Raw genomic sequence first — 23,834 nt, forward strand, 5'->3', positions numbered from 1 at the left:
TCGCTGCATATTAAATGTTGTCCCTTATGTTTGCAAGGACACGCAGCGAATACACTATTTAAAACAGCAACAATACTAAGGAGGTAATTGAAGAATGAATCCTACACGGGTTACATACTTTTTGATTAGCCTTGTTGTAATTGTGTGTTTTTCCAAATCATTCATCCTTTTGGCAATTACATCCAAGCTAAACAAAGTGGACTGCCTATAAAAAGCAAGGGAAGACTGGAAATCACAAGACATTCTGCTTCTCACTAAATAATAAACCCATTTAATCAAGTGAGTGAGAAGATGGAAGTCTTTATTCCATCTGTGTGCAGCTGGGTGTTGAAGTGGAAAAAGGTTTTTTTGTTTGGCTTCCACACCTCTTCCATCTCCCAAGTTGGATCTGTTTTAAATGGAGGCTCTCAATGCAGCCCTGTGACAGCGTTGAGCAGCTAAATGCATGGCCAGTTAATTAGACACGTGAATGAATCGGTTTTAGAACTTCTTTGCTGCTCATTGTTGGTCCACCCCTCAAATTGAAACGAGAATTACAATGCCGGCAGACTAGTAATTAGTTTGAGACGGACGGAATCCCCGCTCGCTTAATGGAATCAAAGAGGAGAACATATGATGGATTGTTTGTGTGTGTGTGTGTGTGTGTGTGTGTGTGTGTGTGTGTGTGTGTGTGAGAGAGAGAGAGAGCCAGATGCTTTAATCATTTTACTATGTCCTGAGAGGCAGGCTCAGTGTGTTACCACTATTGTGTCAGGAGTGCTGTTTTCACATTGGGCTGGTATGGAATGTGTTCTGTGAGATCAGAGCAGAGACGACACCAGGGTCCAAACTCAATCAGCAGAAGATAATATGACGGTCACAAAAAAAAACGGAAGGCCCTGAGCAGAACAATGGACTCCTGCGGCAGCTGCACATTGTTTGGTTCTTCGTAAAAAGCAATCGCTGTTTTTAATAGACAATTAATAGCATGTCATGTTTGCAAAGCTGGGGATTTGCTTTGTGCCATTAGACCTGAGCCAATAATCAATTTGAACTACCAAAAGCAGTCGCTTTGATCCACCTTGTTACACTGACAGGGGTGGCATGATTTTGGCACCGAATATGACATTCTGCTCTCTAGTTCTGCAAACAAATGTATTCTGGGTGATGTTGTCACACCTGATTAAACCTGACAAATTAGGAAATTAGAGAGGTTTAAAGAGATTAGGTTTCTATGTTAGTGTGTCACATGGTCTGTGTCGGGCCAATTCTACAAGCAAAAAACTAAAACCTATAAATGTATAGAGTTTTGGCTATAACACTCATGTGTCATAATAATAAAAGAAAACATAGTGAAGAATGATATGCAGTTTATGCGAAAGGATTTGGTTACATGATCATCAAATCCAGATTAACTGTGTAGGAATCAAAGTCAGATTTCTTTCAAGTTCAAAGCCTCCTGCTGCAAAGTGATATTGATTCATTCCTGGTGCGTCTCCGAGCTTAAAGGTGCTGCGGTGTGTGTACTCAATGTGAAGGAAAGGGCTTTAAGATTGCATCTTCATCTTGTCAGTAAACCTCCACCTGAGTTTTTGACAGATCTGTATCCTTTCTTGAAGCAAAGAAGACACATACAACCAGGTTTATAAGAGGTTTTAAGTTATCATTCTTGCGCTTTAGTTTTCACACTTATTTTAAAGTGATTACAGCCTAATTGCCTCATGTCCCATTCACCTTCCCGTTGTCATTCTGCAATTTCATAATGAGGACAAGAAAACGAATAACACTAGTGAGAACTGATAACAGCTAATAGCCTACTTGTTTTTAAAATGAGGTCAGCTGAAGTGAATATAATTAATGGAATTTAGTTGCATAAAAACTTAATAAGTAAAAACTGTTCTTCTTTGTTCATTTATAAAGCTACTCTGGAGGTCACTGTCTTTAAAAAACGTACAACCATATTTTATGTTGTGTGGTTACAAATGTAGTCAACTAGCTTGCATAGATAATAGCTACACCAATCATATCATTAGGGCTGGCCTATCAAAGTACACTGACTTCTATTTGTTAATCCGTACATATTGTAAATTCAATAGAGATACTCTAGATATACATCTGTCACTGTTGATATGTACATATGTACTGTTTTGTTTATTATTATTTTGCTGTTTACAAGTTTTTGCTGTTTACAGTATGTTAATTGTATTAATTTGTAATTCATGTGCCTTGCTTGTCTAATTAAATCAGTTGCACACGCAGTACATGTTTTTCAGGGTTTTGTAAGCGCAAAATACCATGCAGAGTTGTAATTAACTGTCACTTTAACAATGGCAAACTTTGCTAATCCATCATTTAGTTTGATGTCCTGTTGTACTGGAACTCAATGTGATGTGATGTCCAGATCTTTGTTTAAAAGAAACTGTGGTTACTTATTAAAAAAACAAAAGATATACATATCTTATTTGAATATTCAGGCAAAGAAAGATATATAGCTACCAGATGTATGTATTTCTTCCCATTTGATATACGGTGATTGTGTGAATTATAAGAAAATAACAATATAGATACACGTTGCATTAACTGTAGTAGGTGTGTGGGTAAGGTGGTAAGGAACACAATCTTGTGCACCACAGGAATGCAGGAGGATCTCAGTCTCTCTCTCTCGCCTCAAACAAAATGGTGTGTTTTGACATGTGGATTCAATCATCTAGATCAGGGGTGTCAAACTAAATTTCATCGCGGGCCACATTCACATAAAGGTTGCACTCAAAGGGCCGGTTGTAACTATATAATATATATAAAATAATGTATTATATTCCATTATTGCCTCTGAATTGGATTATTATAGGATAGGGTAATAACTTAGTAATTAACTACGTCTGAAAGCAGAAGCCCAGGGCAAATAATTGTAATGTAAGTCTCTTCAGTGCGCATGTCACAAAACGAGATGCATTGTGGGACATGTAGTTTATGGGCATCATGCTTCTGTAAAGTGGCATGTAACCGTACAAAAAACACATCATATTCTTTGCAAGCCACATAAAATGAAGTTGCGGGCCGGATTTGGCCCCCGGGCTTTGAGTTTGAGACCCCTGATCTAGATGACTTTTGGACACAAATCAAGAGTGAACCTCTAATGTGACCAGCTCTGAAGCCATTCACCTGCAAGAGCAAAACTGACACACACAGGGAGAGTGTTCAGAAGAGGATCTGACAGGTGTGAGACAAACACGCAAACACACCTGATACTAGTCATGCTTCCGGTCTCAGAGCCAAGCTTGCATCTCTCCAGCTGACTGGCAACGATCTGCCGCTCTGCTTCCAGCTCCCTGGTCAGACGTTCAAACTGCAACTCCTGGAGGGAAAGAGAAAAAGACATGTCAAAACATTCTGCTTATTAACACATTTACAGCCTTCCAGAACATTATTTTGGCCATGTTGTCAAACACATTTTAAATTGTTGTGAAATGGACTCTGCCGTCTGTGGTGGGAGAACAGGCTAAATATCACTGTGTCTGGCAGAGAGTCGGTGAGAAATGTCGCAAACAGTGACACCACACTAACACCATCCCATATGTGACATTTGTTATTCTGCTACTAGCAAAGTTGAGAAACAGATGAAGTTTGGGGAATGTAGAATGTTGTTGTTGTTTTCTACATAAAGTGTCAGTTTTGCATTAAAGCTTTAGTTTGAAGCCTGCCTGACAAGCACGCTGTATGGATTTACACCCTGCTGTTACCATGTGGTGGCTGATATGAAGGGAGGGATGAAAGAGGTTGTCAGTCACATCACCCCAGTTAAATACCCATTACGTAGATGCCATGTTGCGCACCCTAAAGAAGCGCTCTCACCATGAGAGAACTGGATGTTGATGTTCATAAAACCAGGTGGATCAGGAAGCAGTTAGGCGACAATATATTTGTTTTGTTTCCCTAAAACGTTATTTCTGTTCTTGTTGAATATCTGTCCTACCGAGTCTGTCAAGAAAGACATAAAAATAAACCTAAAAAGATAGATGTGATAGTCCCCCTTAAGATATAGGATATCAGGATTGGATAATCGCCAAAAACAATTAACATTCGATCATATCGCACATGTGTCAATAAATGTTCTTTAAACAAATAATTAAGTGTTATCCTTTTTCTACAAAAAGAAAATATATACAATTGTGCCAAAAACACCCAAAAGAAATTCTAAAATAACAGTAAACTGGTGGCTGATTACAATTCTTAAGTAAAATACATGTCACATTGGATGGGTCAAATACAAAGACTACATTTCATTGTGTATGCGGTCCTGTGTACGTGTGTCAATTAAAATGGATTTTCTTTGAATCCTCCATTTTCATTTTAAGTTCCCTTTAATCACTTTTGTACATGTGAAAGAACGTGTTTTGATGAACGGTTCTTCCATTGTTTTCATGCTTAATTTATGCTATTCAATGTGTGATTAACCACTATCAATTAACTTACGCACAGCAAACAAACAAACAAACAAATGGCTGATTATATAGTATTTGTGTCTGCTGCTACGATCATTATAGCTGATTAAACGTAACCTGTGATTTAACCAACTTGTGTGAAGAAAACAAATAAATATTTGGATCGCAGATGGTTTTAAATCAAGCCAAGGGCACTGAGATCCTGCACACTGGAGCAATGGTCCTGAAATTATGATTTAGATCTTAAATTGCTTGAACATTTTCCTGGTAGCTTTCCAGATAATAAAAGTGATGGAATTATAATAAATCATGTCAGAGCAGGAGATACAATCTATAAATGCTCCCCGGTCACCATTTGCATACAAAGGAGATACTCTGAAAGAGATATGAGCTCATCTAAAAGTTATAAAAGTCTGAATTTGAATCTGATTAATCTCTATAAATGTAATTTAATATGATGATCAATTGCTGACTTTTAAAGTGACAACAGTAACTTAATGTTTGAGGATATTTGAAGTGACACAAGCACACATGCAGGACAAATATGACTTATTATAAAGGTAAATAAGACACTTTTCAACACCCATTAGTGCCCAAATTGTTTATGTACAAAATAAATGTCCCATTGCATAAGTAAAACCAAATCCTTGTGGGGTTTCAAGCCTAATTAAGCTTCATACAGTGCATTTAGAAAGAAATTGCATGTCATTAAAAGTGAATAAAAATACTGATCTGTTTGCACAGACACCGTCAGAGACAGATATTCACTATGCTAGTTTTACACTTAAAATGCTCTCAAAATATAATTTTTACAAGAAAGAAGGAACATTCATTTGATTAGGATTACACATCTTCATTTTAAGAGTACTGATGGAAAGCCGAGTGGTGGTACGTGGGAGATTAAATGCCTGATGATGCCTGAGGCGACTCCACGCTTCTCACCATAATGATAACATTTGATTAGAATGAATCATTGATGTAGTAGGTTAACAAATCCGATTGCAATTGTCATTGTAATTATGCACTGGCTCAAGTATGGACACAGATAAGTATAAAGACACATGACCGGCGTGCACATGCATTGGTTTTAGAGCTTATTCAAATAAGAGAGCAGAAGTTCTTACACATTAAAACTAGCTGCAGTGACATTAAAGGTGGGGTAGGTCATTTTGGAGAAACCAGCTTGAGTGCGCTAGAACTTGAAAATACATAGTCGGAACAAATCTGCCACTTCCTTAGAGAGCCCCTCCTCCAACACACATGAACGCGCACATGACCAATGAGGGCACGAGATACACAGATGGAATGCTGACAGGCAGGTAGGCCATCCAGTTATTTTAGCCGGGCCGGCTAAAAATGATTGGTCGTGCTTTTTACAGTACTACGGCTTCCACAGATGAAATGTTGTTATGGATTTATTGTCAAAGCACTTCAGATATTCATTGCTATCGGGATGTTAAGAGCATTCCATGGAATATAACCAAAAGTTATCTGAAGTGCTTTGACAATAAATCCATAACAACATTTCATCTGTGGAANCTCATTGTACATCTTTACAGTATTGACAAGTTTAAAATATCCACAACAACACACACACACACACACACACACACACACACACACACACACACACACACACACACACACACACACACACACACACACACACAGTCGAGCTTGAATGACACACAAAGACCCAGAAGTACTAGTATGTAGCATATTCTTTTCGATGGCGTTATTGTATGATCAGTATGACAGATGAACACTGGGTTTACAACTAAAGACACAGCCACGCAAAAACTGCGGCATGTTCCTTATGCGTACTGCAATTTATTTTGAAGTGCCGGAGCGGCGTTTCGGTGCGTTCCGGCAGCACATCCATTATTATTATACATCCATGCACTACACCCCTCTCAGACGAGACATATACCACATGATGACACGAAAACAGTCACATTCAAGGTATCTGGATAAAATTGATACATTGTTAAAGACTAGAAGTTTGAAAATGAAAATGTGGCTTAAAAAAGAGTTTACCCTAGCACGACCCAGAAAGCTCCAAATTTGAAGCCAATTTGACATAGTGGCCCAACCGAACAATTGCATCTTCCTCGTTCTCTCCTCGTTCTCTGCATCTACGTGATGTCATCAGGCCTAAAAAGACCCCCCTCGTCTTACATAGCAAGAAACATCTATAAATCAGCAGATCAATTATTCTTAAGGTAAATGAACGTCTCAGTTTGAAGAATTTGATAGCTCTTATTAAAAGAACCTCATTACCTCATTAAAAGAACAATAATAATAATAATTTTGTAATTTTACAATAATGTAAAATGCACGAAAAGCTGAAAACAGAATGACACTTTATTGGCCAATGGATGCGGAAAATCACTGGAAGATCTGTGTGTGTGTAATTGTATACTAGAGACACTGAACAATATTCATAGGAAGAGACCCGCCTCCAATGCTGCATCAAAAGTTCTTTAAAAATCCATTAGTTAACCCCTTTAGCCTGTTCCTCGTCTTTAGTTGAGGGAAGCATCTCGGACTACACAAGCACCTGATCGTTGAGTTGCATTGTGGGTAATGTAGGCTCGAGATTTTGAAATGGAGATTGCAAGGAATGAAAAATACAATATATTAGATTCTGCCACATTGATTTATTTATTTATTTCGTATATAATGTTAAATCTGTGTGTGTGAGTGGGTGCAAAGTTTGAATGGATACTTGATACTGTGGACACTGTATGTATGCCTGAGTAGGACTCTGAAATTCAGATGCTAAAGATAGCCAGTGAAAAGGCTGAGAGTGAAAAATAATGGATTCTGCATGTTTTAGGCTAAAACCATGCTGCAAGTTACTAGAATGTTCTGGAGGTCCATCCCTTAATAGGTCACGTGGTCTATGAGACAGATGATCTATTCTAGGACATAGTAATGGCCCTTCTGATGAAATGTGTAGAAGAAAAAGGGTGGAGAGGAGTGGACAGAAATGGAAGCAGTGTCATATATCTGAAGAAAGTGAAGATGGATAGGTAGATGCTCACTCTCTCTCCCCCCCTCCCTTCCTCCTGGAGACGTTATATTTCATGCCCTAGCAACACGGAGAAGTTATTAGGGGTTTAACGGTATCCGTGTTCGAACCGTCACGGTTCGGACGTCACGGTTCGGCACCTGTAGTCACACGAAGAATAGGCCTACGGCTTTTTTTCTGAGTGGAAAAAAAGTCTGTCACTCAGGGCAGTATCCATTACACTATATATGATCCAGGGGGCGGTATTGCGCCTAAAAGCTGTTTGCCAGCCGCCCTTAAACAACACATTTAAGAACAAGAAGAAAACACAACAAAACGAAGAAAATACAAGAAGAAGAAAAGTTAGTATTGCGATTTCAGATAACACAAAGGAGCTAGAAGACCCACCTGCTTCGTTTAAATTTGCTGTGTGGGAACATTTCGGGTTCCCAGTGGACTACAACAACGATGGAGTGCGAGTGGTGGATTGGACGACAGCGGTGCGGTATGCTAATGGTAACACACGTGCTACATGCTAAATCATATCAGAAGGCATCACCCAGATTTGCCAATCACCGGAGCCCGGCAAAAGACAACAGCAGTTCAACAGCTTATCCCTGCTGTTTTTAAGAAGTCTGAAGACATGAAAGCCGAGAGACCAAAATAAATAACGGAAGCTATTGGCATATATTTCATTTGTCATGCGCCCTTGAAACACTTTCTTATAATTTATTTTGTAATATTTTCAAGACATTCTTTTTAGTTTTACAGCTTGATGAAACCTTTTTGTTTGACATCAGCCATTATAGATACGATGGCCATCTGAGTGTGTGTGGTACTGTTTGTGTTTTTTTTTTAACTTTGTAATACAGTTAATTATTCAAAATGTTAGAGTTCCTTATTTGTATACTGAAACTTGCACTACTGTTCAAAAATAAATAACAACAAACCTGGAATTATGCATTTGGGACATTTTTTTGCTTTTTCTTGTTGTACCGAGCCCGTACCGAACCGTGACTGAGCTACCTAACTGAGGTACGTACCGAACCGTCAATTCTGTGAACCGTTACACCCCTTATTATTTTGTAAGCCGATCATTTGTCACTTCCTTTCATACTTATTTTTGCACTGTGTAATTTTTTTAGTACGCTTGGACTTTTGCCAATGTTTGTAACCAGGCAGCAGAGATGGGGATGTGTTTTCCTCTCAAGGACAGGCACAGGAGAAATAACAAGAAAAGGCTTCACTCACATATATGTGCCCACATGAGGTCTGCACACACACACACACACACACACACACACAATCCTGTACACACTGCCAATCAAAGTCTTTTGCCTCTGCTGACTCACACCAGGAGATCCCGCTGCCATTTTTTCTCCGTTTCCTTCCACCCTCATGAGATTGATTAGCCATTTGACGTCGTATTTATCACATCTATCAGCTTTTGTCCTCATATCGTTCATCATCTCTGCTGTCAACACATCTGCTATTGCTGCAGCGCAGTGGGAAGTGCGAGCTCTGAAAGAGTCTCACTCCAATGTGAGATGTGCCCGTTTGAAAAATCTGACATTATTGTCTTGTTGAATGACACATAAAGTGAAAGTAGCACAGGGTATTGATAAGATGTCTTTTAACTCGCAGCCAGGCAACACTTGATCATCCAGTCAGTTTTGAAATATCAAGATGTTGAATGTGGAAATCCTCTAAGAAGGGTTTATCCTTTCAGGGGACATGCAGTATTTTAAAATAAAAACGTTCATTTTATTTTAATATGTTAATGTAGAAAACATATTTATTTCCTGGTGCTTCGGGCCCTTTTAGAACTAAATATTGCAATTATAATAATGAAGGACTATAGCATAACATGTACAAATTACAGTATAGGCTAAATATTCTGGATCATGCAATATATATGTTCTTATTAAGAGACACAAATACAGCAGGAGGGAATATAAATTCATACAAATAGACAATGCATCTGATCTAACATCCAATGATTACTTTATGAAAAGTTAATGCCATAAAGCCTGCACTACAAAACACGAAAAAAGCATGAATCTGCAACACATGGTTTATATTACACCTGTTTGCACCAGTTTACCAGAATTGTCCATTGTTGCAATGCCAAAATTAGCATAGCGCCAAACAAGTGCACATCGAGCTGTTATCTTGGCGAAAGACTCTATTTGTGACCTTTTTAATAATGTATCCGTCTTATTGTTAGCATTACCAGAAACACACATTATTGGTTTAGTTCTTTTTAGGAGGGAATAAGAAAGATAAATGTTAACTCCAGGCTTATCCTTTTGAATGTTCTCCAAATATCAACTTCTACTGAATGTTCAGCAACACCTTCATGGCCTTCTGCTTCAAAAAGTATTTGTTCTGACTATAAATGGATCACACGAGTCCAATCTTGCCTGGTAAAAAACCTCTGGATCATAATGTCTGACACAAAATGACAATTCAGTCTACTGCAATGTGGTTGAACACAACACAATTCAAAAAGTTATTGTATTAAACAACATATAGTCACAAACGCTGTCTCAATTGTTTATGTAACAATGATATTACCCCATGAACTTCAATTTGACTCATTGACTTAGTAGTAGGCTTGGTTCATACCCCCTATTGTGACTCTCACTGCTCACAACTACCAGTTAGAGAGTTTAACTTCACAAATACATGACTGCACCCAGCCAAACATAACGTGCAATAACAATTTGCAAGGATACAACCCACAATGAAGTTAAAAGCGTGTTGTGTCGCTCATTAGAAAGAGCAACCATGTGTTCTTCCTCTGTTTGCTCCAGACGGGAAGAGCACATTACATTACTACTTCAAACTTCATTTCCATTATGTTTGCAACATAACCTCACACTGTTGTTTTAATTAAGTTGTTGACTAATTGTGCAACATGAGTCAAATGTCAGAAAGAAAAGAGATTTAGTTGCATTCACTGCCTCATCAGAGAAGAAAACATGACAATGCATGGATGCAAAACTGCAGCCAGAAGAGAAGACGACAACGAAGAAAAAAAAACACGTTAATCAAAATCTGTCAGAGGGGCTTTCTTATGATTATCAGATTTGATGGTGTTTTTTGCAGCCTGATTTCTACTGTGAATCGTAGTGCTCTGTAAAGCTGTTCATTTGAATTGGAAGCACAACAGAAAACAGCTTCTCTAGGGTCTGACCTACAACTTGTAAGAATCCAAACAGAACGTAGTTTATACTGAGATAATCTGAAAGTATACCTTACTGTTCCCGTCTCTAAGCTAGTCCTTTCACCTACAAACACATCAATATATAAATACCGTCGTCATTCTTTTAATCAAACACATTTTATTTGCACATTTTGCGGCTGTGGATGCTCTATTTTTAACACAAATCACACATACTCCATTTATGATTGATGGTATGATATGAGATGATAACAAGTATTAATAGCTTTCTGAAATCAATCAACCTTGTGGTAATTGTACTCACTCTTGGATGATTCATTAGGTTATTTTATTGGTGCTTTCCTACATTAGCCCTGCGATACAAATCTGCATTTCCTCCCCGTCTAGCTGCTATACGCTCTTCATTTGTTTATTAAGGATTATGATTTGCTTAGCATCGGCTACCTCATTAAATTACCAAGTATAGTTCCCTTCAAAGTTCACAACATAGTTAGAATTTCATAAGAAGTGGTTTCAAAGTGGATCAAATATTTATTTTGGTTTGACTTCTTATGAAAGAGTGCATACAGGGAAATAATATTTAAAGAGCAACTTCCAGGTTAGACACCTGTCAATAAATGTGTAGGAAAATGATGAATACACTAGATTTTCAAAAAAATATACAGAAATATACACTACAGTGACATCTGGCGTCGTTTTTGTAAGAAATGTTCACTTCCGCATAAAAAAGCCTCGGCACGTGACCTCCCGCGTGTGACGTAACATGGGGGAAACAAGGGGGAGAGCGGCCGATGTAACGTATTAATAAACATGGATCCCAATGCTAGTTTCGACACAGAAGACACAGAAGAAGTTGAACATGAATATTCAAATGCATATGACGGACCACAATAATAACCTTATAATTATGAGCCTGCTAGGCGTCCAAGAGACCAGGAGCAGCCAAGGATTAGAAGAAATAACGGCCATCGGAGAGAAATTGAGCTGTGGTGTGAGGAGAACCAGTGGAGAAATGGGCAGCTATCTTGTTGAGTGACCGGCGTTAGCTACAGAATGTTAGCTAACGTCACATCACAACATTGTGAAGTTAGCTATCATATATCAGGCTATAACTAACGTAGCATTGATAATATAGTAACGTTACTGGCAGGACTGTTGATACTGATCCATAACAGAAACTAATGCGCAAGTATCAGCCGTATCTCGCGTTACCTAATGCAACTCCACACTACGGTGCTGTGTACCGGAGGAGAGACGCGAGATACGGCTGATACTTGACGATCTGGCAGAGAAAGGTTGTGGAGCCTCCGTCGATATGCCGTTGTAAATGGCTTGATGGAAAGCAGGTGTGTAGTCGGGGAGGGTGCACAGCTGATTGCAGCAGGTGAGTGGAGGTTGAGCCGGGAGCCAGGAGTGACAGCCACCACGCACACACAAACAACACAGACAGGGGAAAACAAACAAACACAAAGGAGACGGCTGGAGCAGTACAGCCACCACAGCGTTACCTAATGCAACTCCACACTACGTCTTATGGTGCCGTGTACCGGAGGGGAGAGAGAGAGAGCAGCGAAGGGGAGGGGAGAGAGAAGTAATACGGTTTCCTGATAAAGCTGTGGAGAGTATGTGCTGCAGGGAGGTGGATGCACAACGCACCCAGGAACGAACGCTAGCTCCGGTTCTTTTTACTGTGGGCTCGATGTCCTGACAGGCTGCTATTTGTGCAACCTGCACAAACACAATACTGCACCATGATTACAAATGGTGAAATACAATGTAAAACTACCGAAAAATACCAGCTCACTAAAACACAACCGCTCAACTCAACGCAACTACTAATGATGTTTCCCCTTTGTGATGTAATATGACGCGTTTGACGTATGACCTTAAAAAAAAGCCTTTTTTAAGAGCAGAGCTCAAAATTGCTCCTTTCCCTCTGAATTCCTGCCCTTATGTCTCGTAAAACATATCAAATCCTACATTCACTTTTTTAATTGTAATTTTCAAGCAAGTTTAAGCATAAATGTAGAAAAAAAAAAAACCTGCAAGATGCTCTTTAAGGATGAGGAGGGAGAGGGATTGTGTGAGGAATTGTGCTCTTGCTTTGTTTTACAGCCTCTCTTGTTATCTTTTGCTTTCCCTGGCATTTAATCAGCTGAAGGAAGACTCCAGATTAGAAAGTAGGAATCTGATATGTGCCTTCAATATGTCTTATGGTAGCTATGCAGCTGTGTTTGAATTTATCAGTTGATTTGTGTGTTCTGAAAAGGTTGTTGGCTGACCTGGATTTTTTTTTAATAGACACTGTATAGGAAGGCCTACTATGAATGAGGCTTTTTAATGAAACTCGGAAAACGAATGTTGCAGTTTTATAAAGCATTCTTTGAAGGTAACATAATGCTGAGTTACTGTGGGCAATGTTTGTAAGCCAGTTAACCAGACATTCGATTAGATAAGGGTCTTAATCTGAGACCCAAAGTTCCCTCCAGAGGCAGTTTCTCCCCCACACGCTAGTAGTGACATCACTATGCAACACTCGTGATTCTATTGGCTTGTGCTCCATCCACAGCAGAGCCGGCCAGTTAACCAATCAGAGCAGACTGGGCTCTGGTTTCAGACAGAGGGTGAAAAGAGGTGCTGCACCTCAGGCAGTATGAGAAAAATAAAGAGCTTTTTGAACATTAAAGCATGGATCATGTCACAGTAGACACACTAAATACAAATATGAACCTGAAACCTGAAAATGAGCATAATAAGGCCCCTTTATTCCGGAGAATCTACTTGGATCATATGCAACATTAACTTAATACACAATATAATTATTGTGTATTTTCATTATTATTATTATTATTATTTCAGGGTGAAAGTGACATTTATCTCACTCAACGTGCATGTATTTGAGTGGGATACAAATATATTATTCAAGAATTACGCCCAATCTCGCTTTTTGACATATCTACCAAAAATACCAATTACATTTAGTTCTGTGCATTTATCAGTTTTAAACATTTCTCGTTCTGTCTCTTTCTACAAACCAAATCCCACGCATGAAAGCTATTCCTCGTGATCTTCTTTAATAACTAATTTCATATTCAATTCCATTCACTGAGCCTCCCCTCAAAGTGTTTGGAGCCCCCCCTCAGAGGCCTGCCTCCCTCTCTGAAAACCTCTGCATTAGATAAGCACATAGTTTGAATAATTCTTCTCACTCTAGCTCGTGTATTTTTGGTTTTGAAATAGTTTAAAAAGACACACCCTTAAAACACAGAGTACTGCTCTTAGTACAGCCCAATCCTGTACACCACTTATAGTGTAGAAAAACCCAAAGCCTGCCGTGCATAGTTACAGTTGCTAAGCAATGATTAGACGGTCACATTTCCCAGAAGGAGTTTAGATACCATCAATTTAAATATCCATTGGGAATGCATACAGTACATATTTGCTTGCATTCATTGATGGATGAGCACTACATTTATATCATAATTATATGGTTATATGCAACTAGATATAGACTTAACTGTTGTATACGTCTGGTTTTAAAGGCTGCAGTACAGTGAAGTGATGTCTTTTTCTGAAATTAACAGACTGTTCTAGCTGTTTTACTATTTGCCTTTATCCACTTAGTCTTTACTGTATATCCATATATTTTGAAAAACCCAATGGTCAACCCTACAAAATTGTTGCGATATAGATATGGAGGGATTTCGTAAAGAATATCCCGATGTGATTTTCTCCAGTTTGCCAAGCCCTACATACAGGTGTGTTGTCCTTGTTAGTTATTTTCAGAATGTCACTTTTATGGCTTTTAGCTGTCTTATCTCCATCTGGAAAGCAGTGACAGGGAATATGAAAGCAGTGCATTGTGGTAAAGCCTGTAAAGGGCCAACGGTTTCTTATATTTTGCACCTTTCTCTCTGCTACTTGCCACAGCAAGGACAAAAAAGAAAAAAAGTTGAATGAGGATTGACAGGCAAGCTGGACTGTGTGTGTGTGTGTGTGTGTGTGTGTGTGTGTGTGTGTGTGTGTGTGTGTGTGTGTGTGTGTGTGTGTATAGGCCTCTTTGGGTTGCGGTGTTGAGTCTAACACTTGACTTTGAGTTCAGCTCTGCAGAGATTAGAGGATATAAGGCAGACAGCTGAGCAGACAGTTGACACTGAGACGGAACAGATACCATACTTTATATTAGATCAGCATAAGTCTAGTGTTAGAGGTTGATCATTTTATAACAGTCAAAATGATACCGAATTTGCGACGTAGCCCGAGCCAAGATTTTAGCTTATGTAGTGAGCACTGAGGATTGCTTTTTTACTCTTTTCCTCCTTCCACAGATACAGAGCTTTGTTTGGTGTTTCCTCGAGGCAATACATTACATTACATTACATTGCATTTAGCTGACGCTTTTATCCAAAGCGAAGTGCATTCGACCAACAAGATACAAACTTGAAGAAAACAGAATCATATAAGTACAATACACACAGATTTTTGTCAGATTGAAAACTTAAAACTATAACTTTTTCATCCAACAAGGTCTCCAGAAAACAGATACATTCAACCGTAGCACAAAAAGTTCAATATTTCCAAACCAACAGTTTTTTTCATGTGTTATTTCTTTTTCTTTTTCGAAGTTCTATTTTCAAGTTTTGGCTTTGCTTTTTGGACCAACTTACCAGGTGGTTTAGCAATCTCCTCCTGACCCACATGTATGAGACTGATAACCTGGAGCCTAACATGTTCTGTAGAATATTCATGCAGTCTCTCAAATTCTTCTCATCTCCTCTTTTATTTCACACTGTCCTAAGTAAAGGCATATCACTCAGACATTTACTAAATGCGCATATTAATAGCCATCTATGATCAAAGAGTATCTTCTGTGGCAGACAGATTTCTTTGACGATTTTGAAAAACGATCAACGCACATAAGTTTCCATCATGAATGTTGATGTTTCTTTTTTCTTGATTTGTAAAGCCGCATCATTTAGTATTGGGTTAAAGCATGGCTTATTCTGCAAAGACAGAAACACAATATAACAAAGATTTGTATCATTTTAGTCAAACCTCACACTCCAGCACGTGCACTTCGCTCTTCATCTGCCAATCAGCTTGCTACTCCCTCGCTGCGAAGTGGAACCAGGTACACCTCAACAAAGACTCACATTTTTGCTATCATAGCTCCAAAATGGTTGAACGAGCTTCCCACTGATATCAGGCCAGCGGAGAATCTTCATATTTTCCGTGGTAAGCTTTAAGACCCACCTGTTTAGCTTATTCCTTGGCAGACAATCAAGCACTTCAATGATATTGCTTGATTAAAGGTCACTTATTATACTGTATTTCAACAATATATTATAGGTCTCGGATATATAGAAAACATGTCTCTAAAAACTTCAGAGACATGTACCAAACAGATCATGAATTGTAGCATGCCATAAACCCCTCTGTTTTAGCCCTTTTCCAAAAGTGATTCTGTGTCTGTAGCTTTAAATGCAAATGAGCTGCTGCTGGCCACGCCCCTTTGCGGACATGTTTCTCTTTCTGCCCTCCACCCCAGCAGCTCCATGGTAATTGTGAGCACTGCAGAAGAGAAGCGTTTCACAATGTCCACCGGCAACAGCTTTTAGTTTTCTTAGTCCTTCAAATCTCCACTCGGGTGTATTTTTGCACAGGCCCTGAAAATTGCAGTAATTAAACCTCTCCTAAAAAAGCACAAGCTAGACGCAACCGTAATGAATAATTACAGGCCAATTTCAAACCTTCCTTTTTTAAGCAAATTGATTGAAAAAGTTGTTTGTTGTTTCAACAGTTGAGTCATTTCATGTTTTTAAATGACGGTTTTGATGTGTTTCAGTCGGGCTTTCGACCAAACCACAGCACTGAGACTGCTCTTGTAAAGGTCTTAAATGACATCCATTTAAACACGGACAGTGGCAGAATATCAGTGTTAGTATTATTAGATCTCAGCGCTGCGTTTGATACTGTTAACCACAACATATTGCTAGACCGTCTAGAAAACTGGGTGGGAGTTTCAGCTACAGCTCTAAATTGGTTTATTTCCTACTTAAAGGACAGAAAAAAGTTGTCTCGATAGACAACTACACATCAACCTTGACAAATATGGCATGCGGGGTTCCTCAAGGCTCCATCTTAGGACCTTTGCTTTTTTATATCTATATGCTACCACTGGCTCAAATTATTAAAAACAACGATCTAAGCTATCATATCTATGCAGACGACACCCAGATTTATTTTAAAATTACACCAGGAGACTATTCTCCGATTAGAACACTGAGCAAGTGCATTGAGCACATCAATGAGTGGATGACTCAGAACTTTCTCCAATTGAACAAACAAAAAACTGAGACCATTGTTTTTGGAGTAAAGAAGGACCGATTAAAAGTAATCACAGAGCTTCAGTCGGCAGACTACAAAGTAACTCACAAAGCAAGAAATCTGGGTGTAGTGATGGACTCAGACCTGAATTTTAACAGTCACATTTCAACAGTTATTACATCTGCATACTATCACCTGAAGAACATTAAAAAACTAATGTCACAACAGGATTTAGAAAAGCTTGTCCATGCTTTCATCCTCAGTAGACTGCAATAGTGTATTCACAGGGCTGACAAAAAAATATATATCAGAAAGCTGCAGCTGATACAGAACGCTGCTGCTCGAGTCCTCACTAAAATTAAAAGAGTGGATCACATCAGTCCGGCTCAGAAATCTTTACACTGGCTTCCAGTCGGCCAAATAATTGATTTTTAAGTTCTATTTGTAGTTGTTAAATCACTAAATGGTTTAGGACCAAAGTATATCAACGATCTCCTGCATAACTATGAACCATCAAGGTGTCTCAGGTCTTCTGTAACGGGTCTGCTCTCCAAACAACAACAGACATCGTTCCGAGAGCAAGAACAAAACATGGAGAAGCGGCGTTTAGCTATTATGCCCCCACAATCTGGAACAAACTGCCTGAATCATGCACGTCCACAGAAACTCTTACTATTTTGGAAACATATATTTTTGCCGCTGTTTTTAATTGTACTGATTTTAATTGAACTGCTCATATTCACACTGTAGTTTGCTTTTTATTGATGTATTGTATAACTGTTGTGTTTATCTTATTATCTTTGACTTTTAAATGCCTGTTGTAAAATGCCATTATATAATGTGTTTTTACTGTATCTATTCTTAAATGTCTTTTATTTTATTTTGTAAAGCACTTTGAATTGTCGCGTACTGGAAGGTGCTATATAAATAAACGTGCCTTGCCTAATAAAGTCAATTATTAACTTTTACGTCACGTATGAACCGAAACCTAACTCGCCCGTTTTTTGAGCGGATTTCGCATACTTGGATCAGGAGTGAAAGAACGTTCTGAGTCAAACAGGGGAGACATACAGTATATATGTATTCAATGCATTAAAAAGTGCATTTTGCATAATAGGGGACCTTTAAAGTAAATATGTCAGCACTGTTCTTGTTGTCCTTAATTTGAATCTTTATGGTTTATTGCACTTATTGTAAGTTGCTTTGGATAATAGCGTCAGTTAAATGCAATGTAATGTCATATAATGTAGTAGGCAAAAAGTTGTGAATTGTTGGTATAGTCAATGAGATACAGTCCATTAGTGTATGGCGCTAATGTGCTTTGAGTCTATACTATTATAGGGGAATAGAATTTGAGATTTAGTTAAATTAAGCCCAGGAATGCTATATCACGGAGAGCAATCAGGATGTTGATCGCTGTTTTCCCTCCTTGGCGAGAGGTGGACTTCTGAATTGGAACCGTATATTTGGGCTGTGACTGATGACTTTCATGAGTTTTAGTATATAACGGTAGTGCAGTTAGAACCCTGTCCTCTTATTGTACTTTTTTTCTTGAACACATTTGAAGGGTTCCACTAGGACAGTAAGCTTTTATTGGGCAGAGTTGCAAATGTTTCCTCTTCTTCAAACAGCACCTGCAGACACAACGTAGTTTTTGGGAAGTAAAATGTCAATCTGCAATCCTCCAAGCAACAAGCAATAAACCGAGACAAAAATAACAAGGCCACAAGGTGTTCCAATGTGATTAAAGCAACAACGTCAAGAAGAGTCTGGAGAACTGTTACCCTTTAGATGTTACCTCATATGTCACGAACGTGGGCTTTTAACAACCTCGAGCCTTTCATACGCCCTGCAGATTGAAAAAACGATTTTCCCTTGAAGCTTGATGAATGTCTTTTTGTACTTTGCAGCTAAATGAGCACAAAAAAGACCTTTTTTTACTCTGAATATTTTATACCTGCTCATAATTCATGTCTGTACTTAACCAGTTTTCAGGCTGTTGTACACGGGGGGTTGGAAATACATACTGCAGTGAGATGAGGAATTAAACCCCAAATCTACAGCCGCAGTTATCGGGCAACAAGACAGATCTGTCTGGTTTGGGATGAACATTTAAGTAGTTTTGGTATCTGGAGAGCGCTAAATCTCCTTGAATCTGTCTTCCCCCTCGTTGCTTTTCAGTCAGCACAAGTTTTCCACTCCTGTATCTCATTTCACTTCTCGCTCCCTGCTCCCCTGGTCTCCATCTCTCTATCACTCCCCAGCTTCTCGTGTCGGCTTGTTTCCCTCCGCCTCAGGGACAACTTTATTACCAACTGAATGTACCTAGTATTTTTTTCCGGCCCAAAACAAAAGCACCAGACAGCAGCGGTCTTAGCTATACAGCCACCGTGACATTTTCTCCTTGAACGGGGGCCTCTTCTGAAACAACTAAATGCCAGGCGGACGCCACGGGGCACAATTAGACCGCTTTACACTAGAGAGAGAGAGGGACACACACACAACAAGCACACACACACACACACACACTGAAACTTTGCTCCCCATGCGGCCCACCACTGTCCTACAGTCATTTATTTTACTTTACTAATTGCTTTAATGGGGTTTTCAGGGGGCAGCCTGTTCCTGTAAGCTAGTGGCTGTCTTGCCTCTGTCTCCATTAACCAACTCTGATTGGAACCGATCTTTAGTAATGCAATCAGTTGACAAGCTCTTGATTGTAGAACCTGCTCATTAAGACATAGATAATTGTTGTCCTTTGCACTTTATTGCTTATCAAGCTATGATTACTCAAACACACGCACAAACACACACATGCAAGCACACCATTCTGTAAGGCCAGTTAGGGTTTCTTTCCACTATGATGGATATGGTGATTAGGCTGTACTCATTTTTATTGTAATATTTAAGAGGAGCAACATCAGTGATTTCGCATAGATTTGCGTTTTCATTACACATTTATTTTTCCTCCATTACCGTGAAATTGATCACAATAGAATATAGTTGCGCCTAAATGGAAACGTCACTCTTTTTACACATTTGTAAAGTCTTACTCAAACCCTTGTGTAAGGTCTTCTGTGACTCCAGAGTGGTGGTTCGAAGTCAGAAAATAACCTAGGGTGAAGTTATTAGGATTATGTGACATCAAATATGTAACACAAAGGCTGCATTAAACATTGGGGGTTTTATACAGCGGGACCCACAATCTGTCAGCCATTTACTATTCTTTCATTTTTTTTAGTCCCTCAGTTTAATGTAATTTCAACAGTAAATTGCTGGAATATTGCTTTACACACATATTATGTAAGGTTTAAAAGTCAGGTAATGTGGTTTGATGGCATAAAATGGATTAAAAAAAAATCAATTGCTGCTTCGAACTGTACTTTTTAATGGCTCTTAATCATTTACTTATCCTTATGCAACTGATATTGCCTGGTAAATGTCTACATTTGACAAACGCCATTACCAAAGTCAGGCTTTATTTTATTAATGTGTAGATCTCGAGTCTAAAAAGAAGATGACAACATTATTAGGGTTATTTTTTCAGACTTAAAAACATTTACCTAGAGTCACAAAAAACATCATGCACCTTATACATTTCACAGAATGAGTTCTTGTTACACGCATATTCATCTAATTTGTGCCTTTGTATTAGAAATAACTTGAAAGACTAAGGAATTCTAGATATTCAATATATTCTAAGATATTCTAAGATACATCAATCAGCTTTATGCAATCCAACATGTCACACACACACACACACACACACACACACACACACACACACACACACACACACACACACACACACACACACACACACACACACACACACACAGCATGCTTGCAGGCTGTAAGTGTAATGTAAGATGATCCTGCTGATCTGTGTCGTTTTATCCAAACACTCGATGGATGGACCATTTATCTCTGTGATTAAACCTGCACTTAGGCAGTCTGTAGATAAACATCCATGTCAACAGACCCAATGCAAATTTGGTTAAAGAAATGTGCGAGGGCTGGAGCTTTGCATATGCAGCATGTATTTGCAAGGATGTCGTGATTGGTTTAGTTGAACTGTGGCATCTAGGGAGTGGGAAGTGGACACGTCAGATAAAGGAAGGCAAAAACAAAGAAAGGATTTTAGAAAAGGGCTGGGAATTATTCACTGGGCTTCTTTGTGTTTTTGGACGTGACTCTGGCACCTGTTCGGAAGCCATGTCGACAGATTTTGAGCCAGACTGCATTTGGGTAAGAGATAGTTGTGCATGCTTGTTCTTTTAAGTGAAGCTTCACTAAGTTCTGCATTGATGATTCTGTACACTTATTGATTCAAAAATGAAAAGAGCTAGTTCGGTAACAACTGTAGCAGGCAAGCTAGTGGCTGGTAGGCTACAGCATGTTGGATCATGCTACAGTAGTTAGCGGAATATTTTGTAACTTTTGTAAACCATATTGTAACTTTTGTAAACTGAAAGCACACTGTAGGGTTAAAGTTTTTTATATAAAAACACAACACCTTGACTCTGGACAATATCATATAAACTGCTTTCCCATAAAAAGCATTCTGCTGCCAACAGTGCCAAACATGTCTTGATAAGCCATGGCTGTGTGTAGATTGTGTGCTTTTTTGTGTGCTTGCATGAACTTGCTGCAACTAATGTGCTTCCCCCCCCTTCACTCCTTACATCCTATTTCCGCCCATGTAATTTCACTGAGGCAGAACACACGGTGTGTGAGTGCACACGCGTGTATATGGCTTAAGTGTGTGTAGGCATGTGTGTTTGTGTGTAGGTATGCGTGTACTATTTTGAGTGTGTATACCTCCCTCCATCTTGCCTCCCATCCATCTTCTGTGTCTCCCGGCCCCCTTCGCCTTAAATCCCCCCTTTGCTTTTCAGTGATGGTGTCTAGGGGGGAGGCGGGGGGAGAGTGAGAAGTGCAGATGGTCTAGTCATAGAGAGAGAAAGAGAGAGAGAGAGAGGTAGGGTGAGAGAGGCAGAGAGTGACCGGGTGAGCGGCGGGCTTTTTTGGCAGGGTCGGCCGGTGGGAGGGCCCATTGTGATGCAACGTTGCATAAATAATGCCACAGGGCTTCTGAATGCTCCGTTGCCGTGGGGACCTTTGTGCCTGGGTGAACACTGTGTGTGTCTGTGTGTGTGTGTGTGTCTCGTGGCCCCCAAGGAGAGAGAGAGAGAGCGCGGCAGAGTTGCAGTCAGCTCAAGTGACACCAGAGTCTCTCTATGTCTCTCTGCCCCTCTCTCACTTGCTGTGTCTGATCCGGGACAGACGAGTGTTTGGAGGAGGGAGAGGGAGCGTTGTTGTTGCTTTTTGACAAGGAGGGAGCTAAATAAAAGCAGGATACTTTGGGAATTTGCTTTTGCAGTATGGTCCATGTGAAGGTACGTGGAATCACTCCTTTTTGTATTGATCTTTTCATTGTTTTTGCCGCCTTTTTTCAATTTGTCTGAATTCATCCGATCATGCCTGATCCTCTGCAGTAACAGGTGTCTGCCTGTCAGTACTGAATCAGAGGGAGAAGTGATCAGAGGGGCAAAGGGGGAAAAGGAGGGAGCTTTTGTTTGGATGCTTTCAAAAAAAGCCTTACAAGTGAATTCTCACGGCTCACCATCCAGCTAGTTAGTCAGCTCGCTTCAGCCTCTATGCACTCAGCTGTAGCAGCACCAAACAAGCAAACAAACAAAGCAACACAGGCGTTTCATCTTTCCTCTATCTGCTCCGGAGAAGATGCCACGAAGTAGGTTGTTTTTTCTCGCTTTTCTTGCTTCTACATCAGCTGATTAGGGTGGTTAGATTGATTTGATTTGAAAAAGTGAAATCCCACGGGGACAATCTTGTTGTTGTCTTGCAGGCGGCGATGTTTGAGATACAAAAAGTGCAGTTCTTAACTCTGTGTGATGGCTGTTCTTGCATCTTTTGAGCAGCTTTGTAGCAAGTGGCTGGTTTGTGTTTGCAACTTATCAAAGGAGAACGGCTTTTATCTTCAAATGAGCCTTCAGCAGGGAGATCATAGACACTCAAATCATCCATGTGTTTCTTGCAGATCATTGTCTCCACTAAACTTTAACATTGTGATGATTGATCTTATGGCCACTTACAGATAAAAAGGTGAAATTATTTATAAATAGAGCCAACTCAGCACACTTAGTTAAGTTAGGTGTTTTTGTTGTTGTTAACTCTATCTCTTGAACATCTATATTTTCATCCGCAGTGCAGTGTAGACACATCTATGTATCATCATGTTTAGGATGGAGAGTCTGCATGTTGCTCTCACAGTATTTAAACTTGGGAGATTGTTCAGCTGTGTGTGTGTGTGTGTGTGTGTGTGTGTGTGTGTGTGTGTGTGTGTGTGTGTGTGTGTGTGTGTGTGTGTGTGTGTGTGTGTGTGTGTGTGTGTGTGCGCGCATTAGAGCACGTTAACAACAACAGACTGTTCTGCATTCACACCATTTTCAACTGACAGATGTCTGAAACTTCATCTCACCTTGAACTTTGAATAAATCCTTTGTTTATTTTGCATGCCACCACAGTCAACAGTAAAAAATAACTTTTGCAAAATCATATCAACACACAAGTCGGCAAGCCTGAAACATGTTTACACTCTCAAACATTCGGTTATTAAAAAGCAAGCATTTTGTGAAAATGCATGTGTTTTGGGAAGTAGCCAAACGTACGATAAACAGTAGTTTGGCTGTTGTTAAACCCCATTTACTTCCATTCAAGTAAATGGGGGTGGCTGCGAGGGAGTGCGGTCATCTTTCAACCAGAAGGTTGTGGGTTCGATCCCAGGCAATGCAGTCAACATGTCGATGTATCCTTGGGCAAGATACAGATACCCTGAGTTGCTCCTGATGGCATAGCCAACGGT

The 23,834-nt window shown here is 39.5% G+C and overlaps 1 protein-coding gene across 1 annotated transcript in view; it reads right to left on the reverse strand.

The window, feature by feature from the left end:
- Window positions 1-23,834, reverse strand: part of LOC104961062 (catenin delta-2-like) — an 85,302-nt gene that overhangs the window by 59,097 nt on the left and 2,371 nt on the right. The window contains exon 2 of the mRNA XM_010789268.1: window positions 3,222-3,334. Within this exon, the coding sequence (XP_010787570.1) occupies window positions 3,222-3,334 (113 nt within the window). The remainder of the gene's footprint in view (window positions 1-3,221; window positions 3,335-23,834) is intronic.

This window comes from Notothenia coriiceps, unplaced genomic scaffold (assembly GCF_000735185.1).
Source record: "Notothenia coriiceps isolate Sejong01 unplaced genomic scaffold, NC01 NC01_scaffold00032680, whole genome shotgun sequence".
In the NCBI taxonomy this organism is placed as follows: Eukaryota; Metazoa; Chordata; class Actinopteri; order Perciformes; family Nototheniidae; genus Notothenia; species Notothenia coriiceps.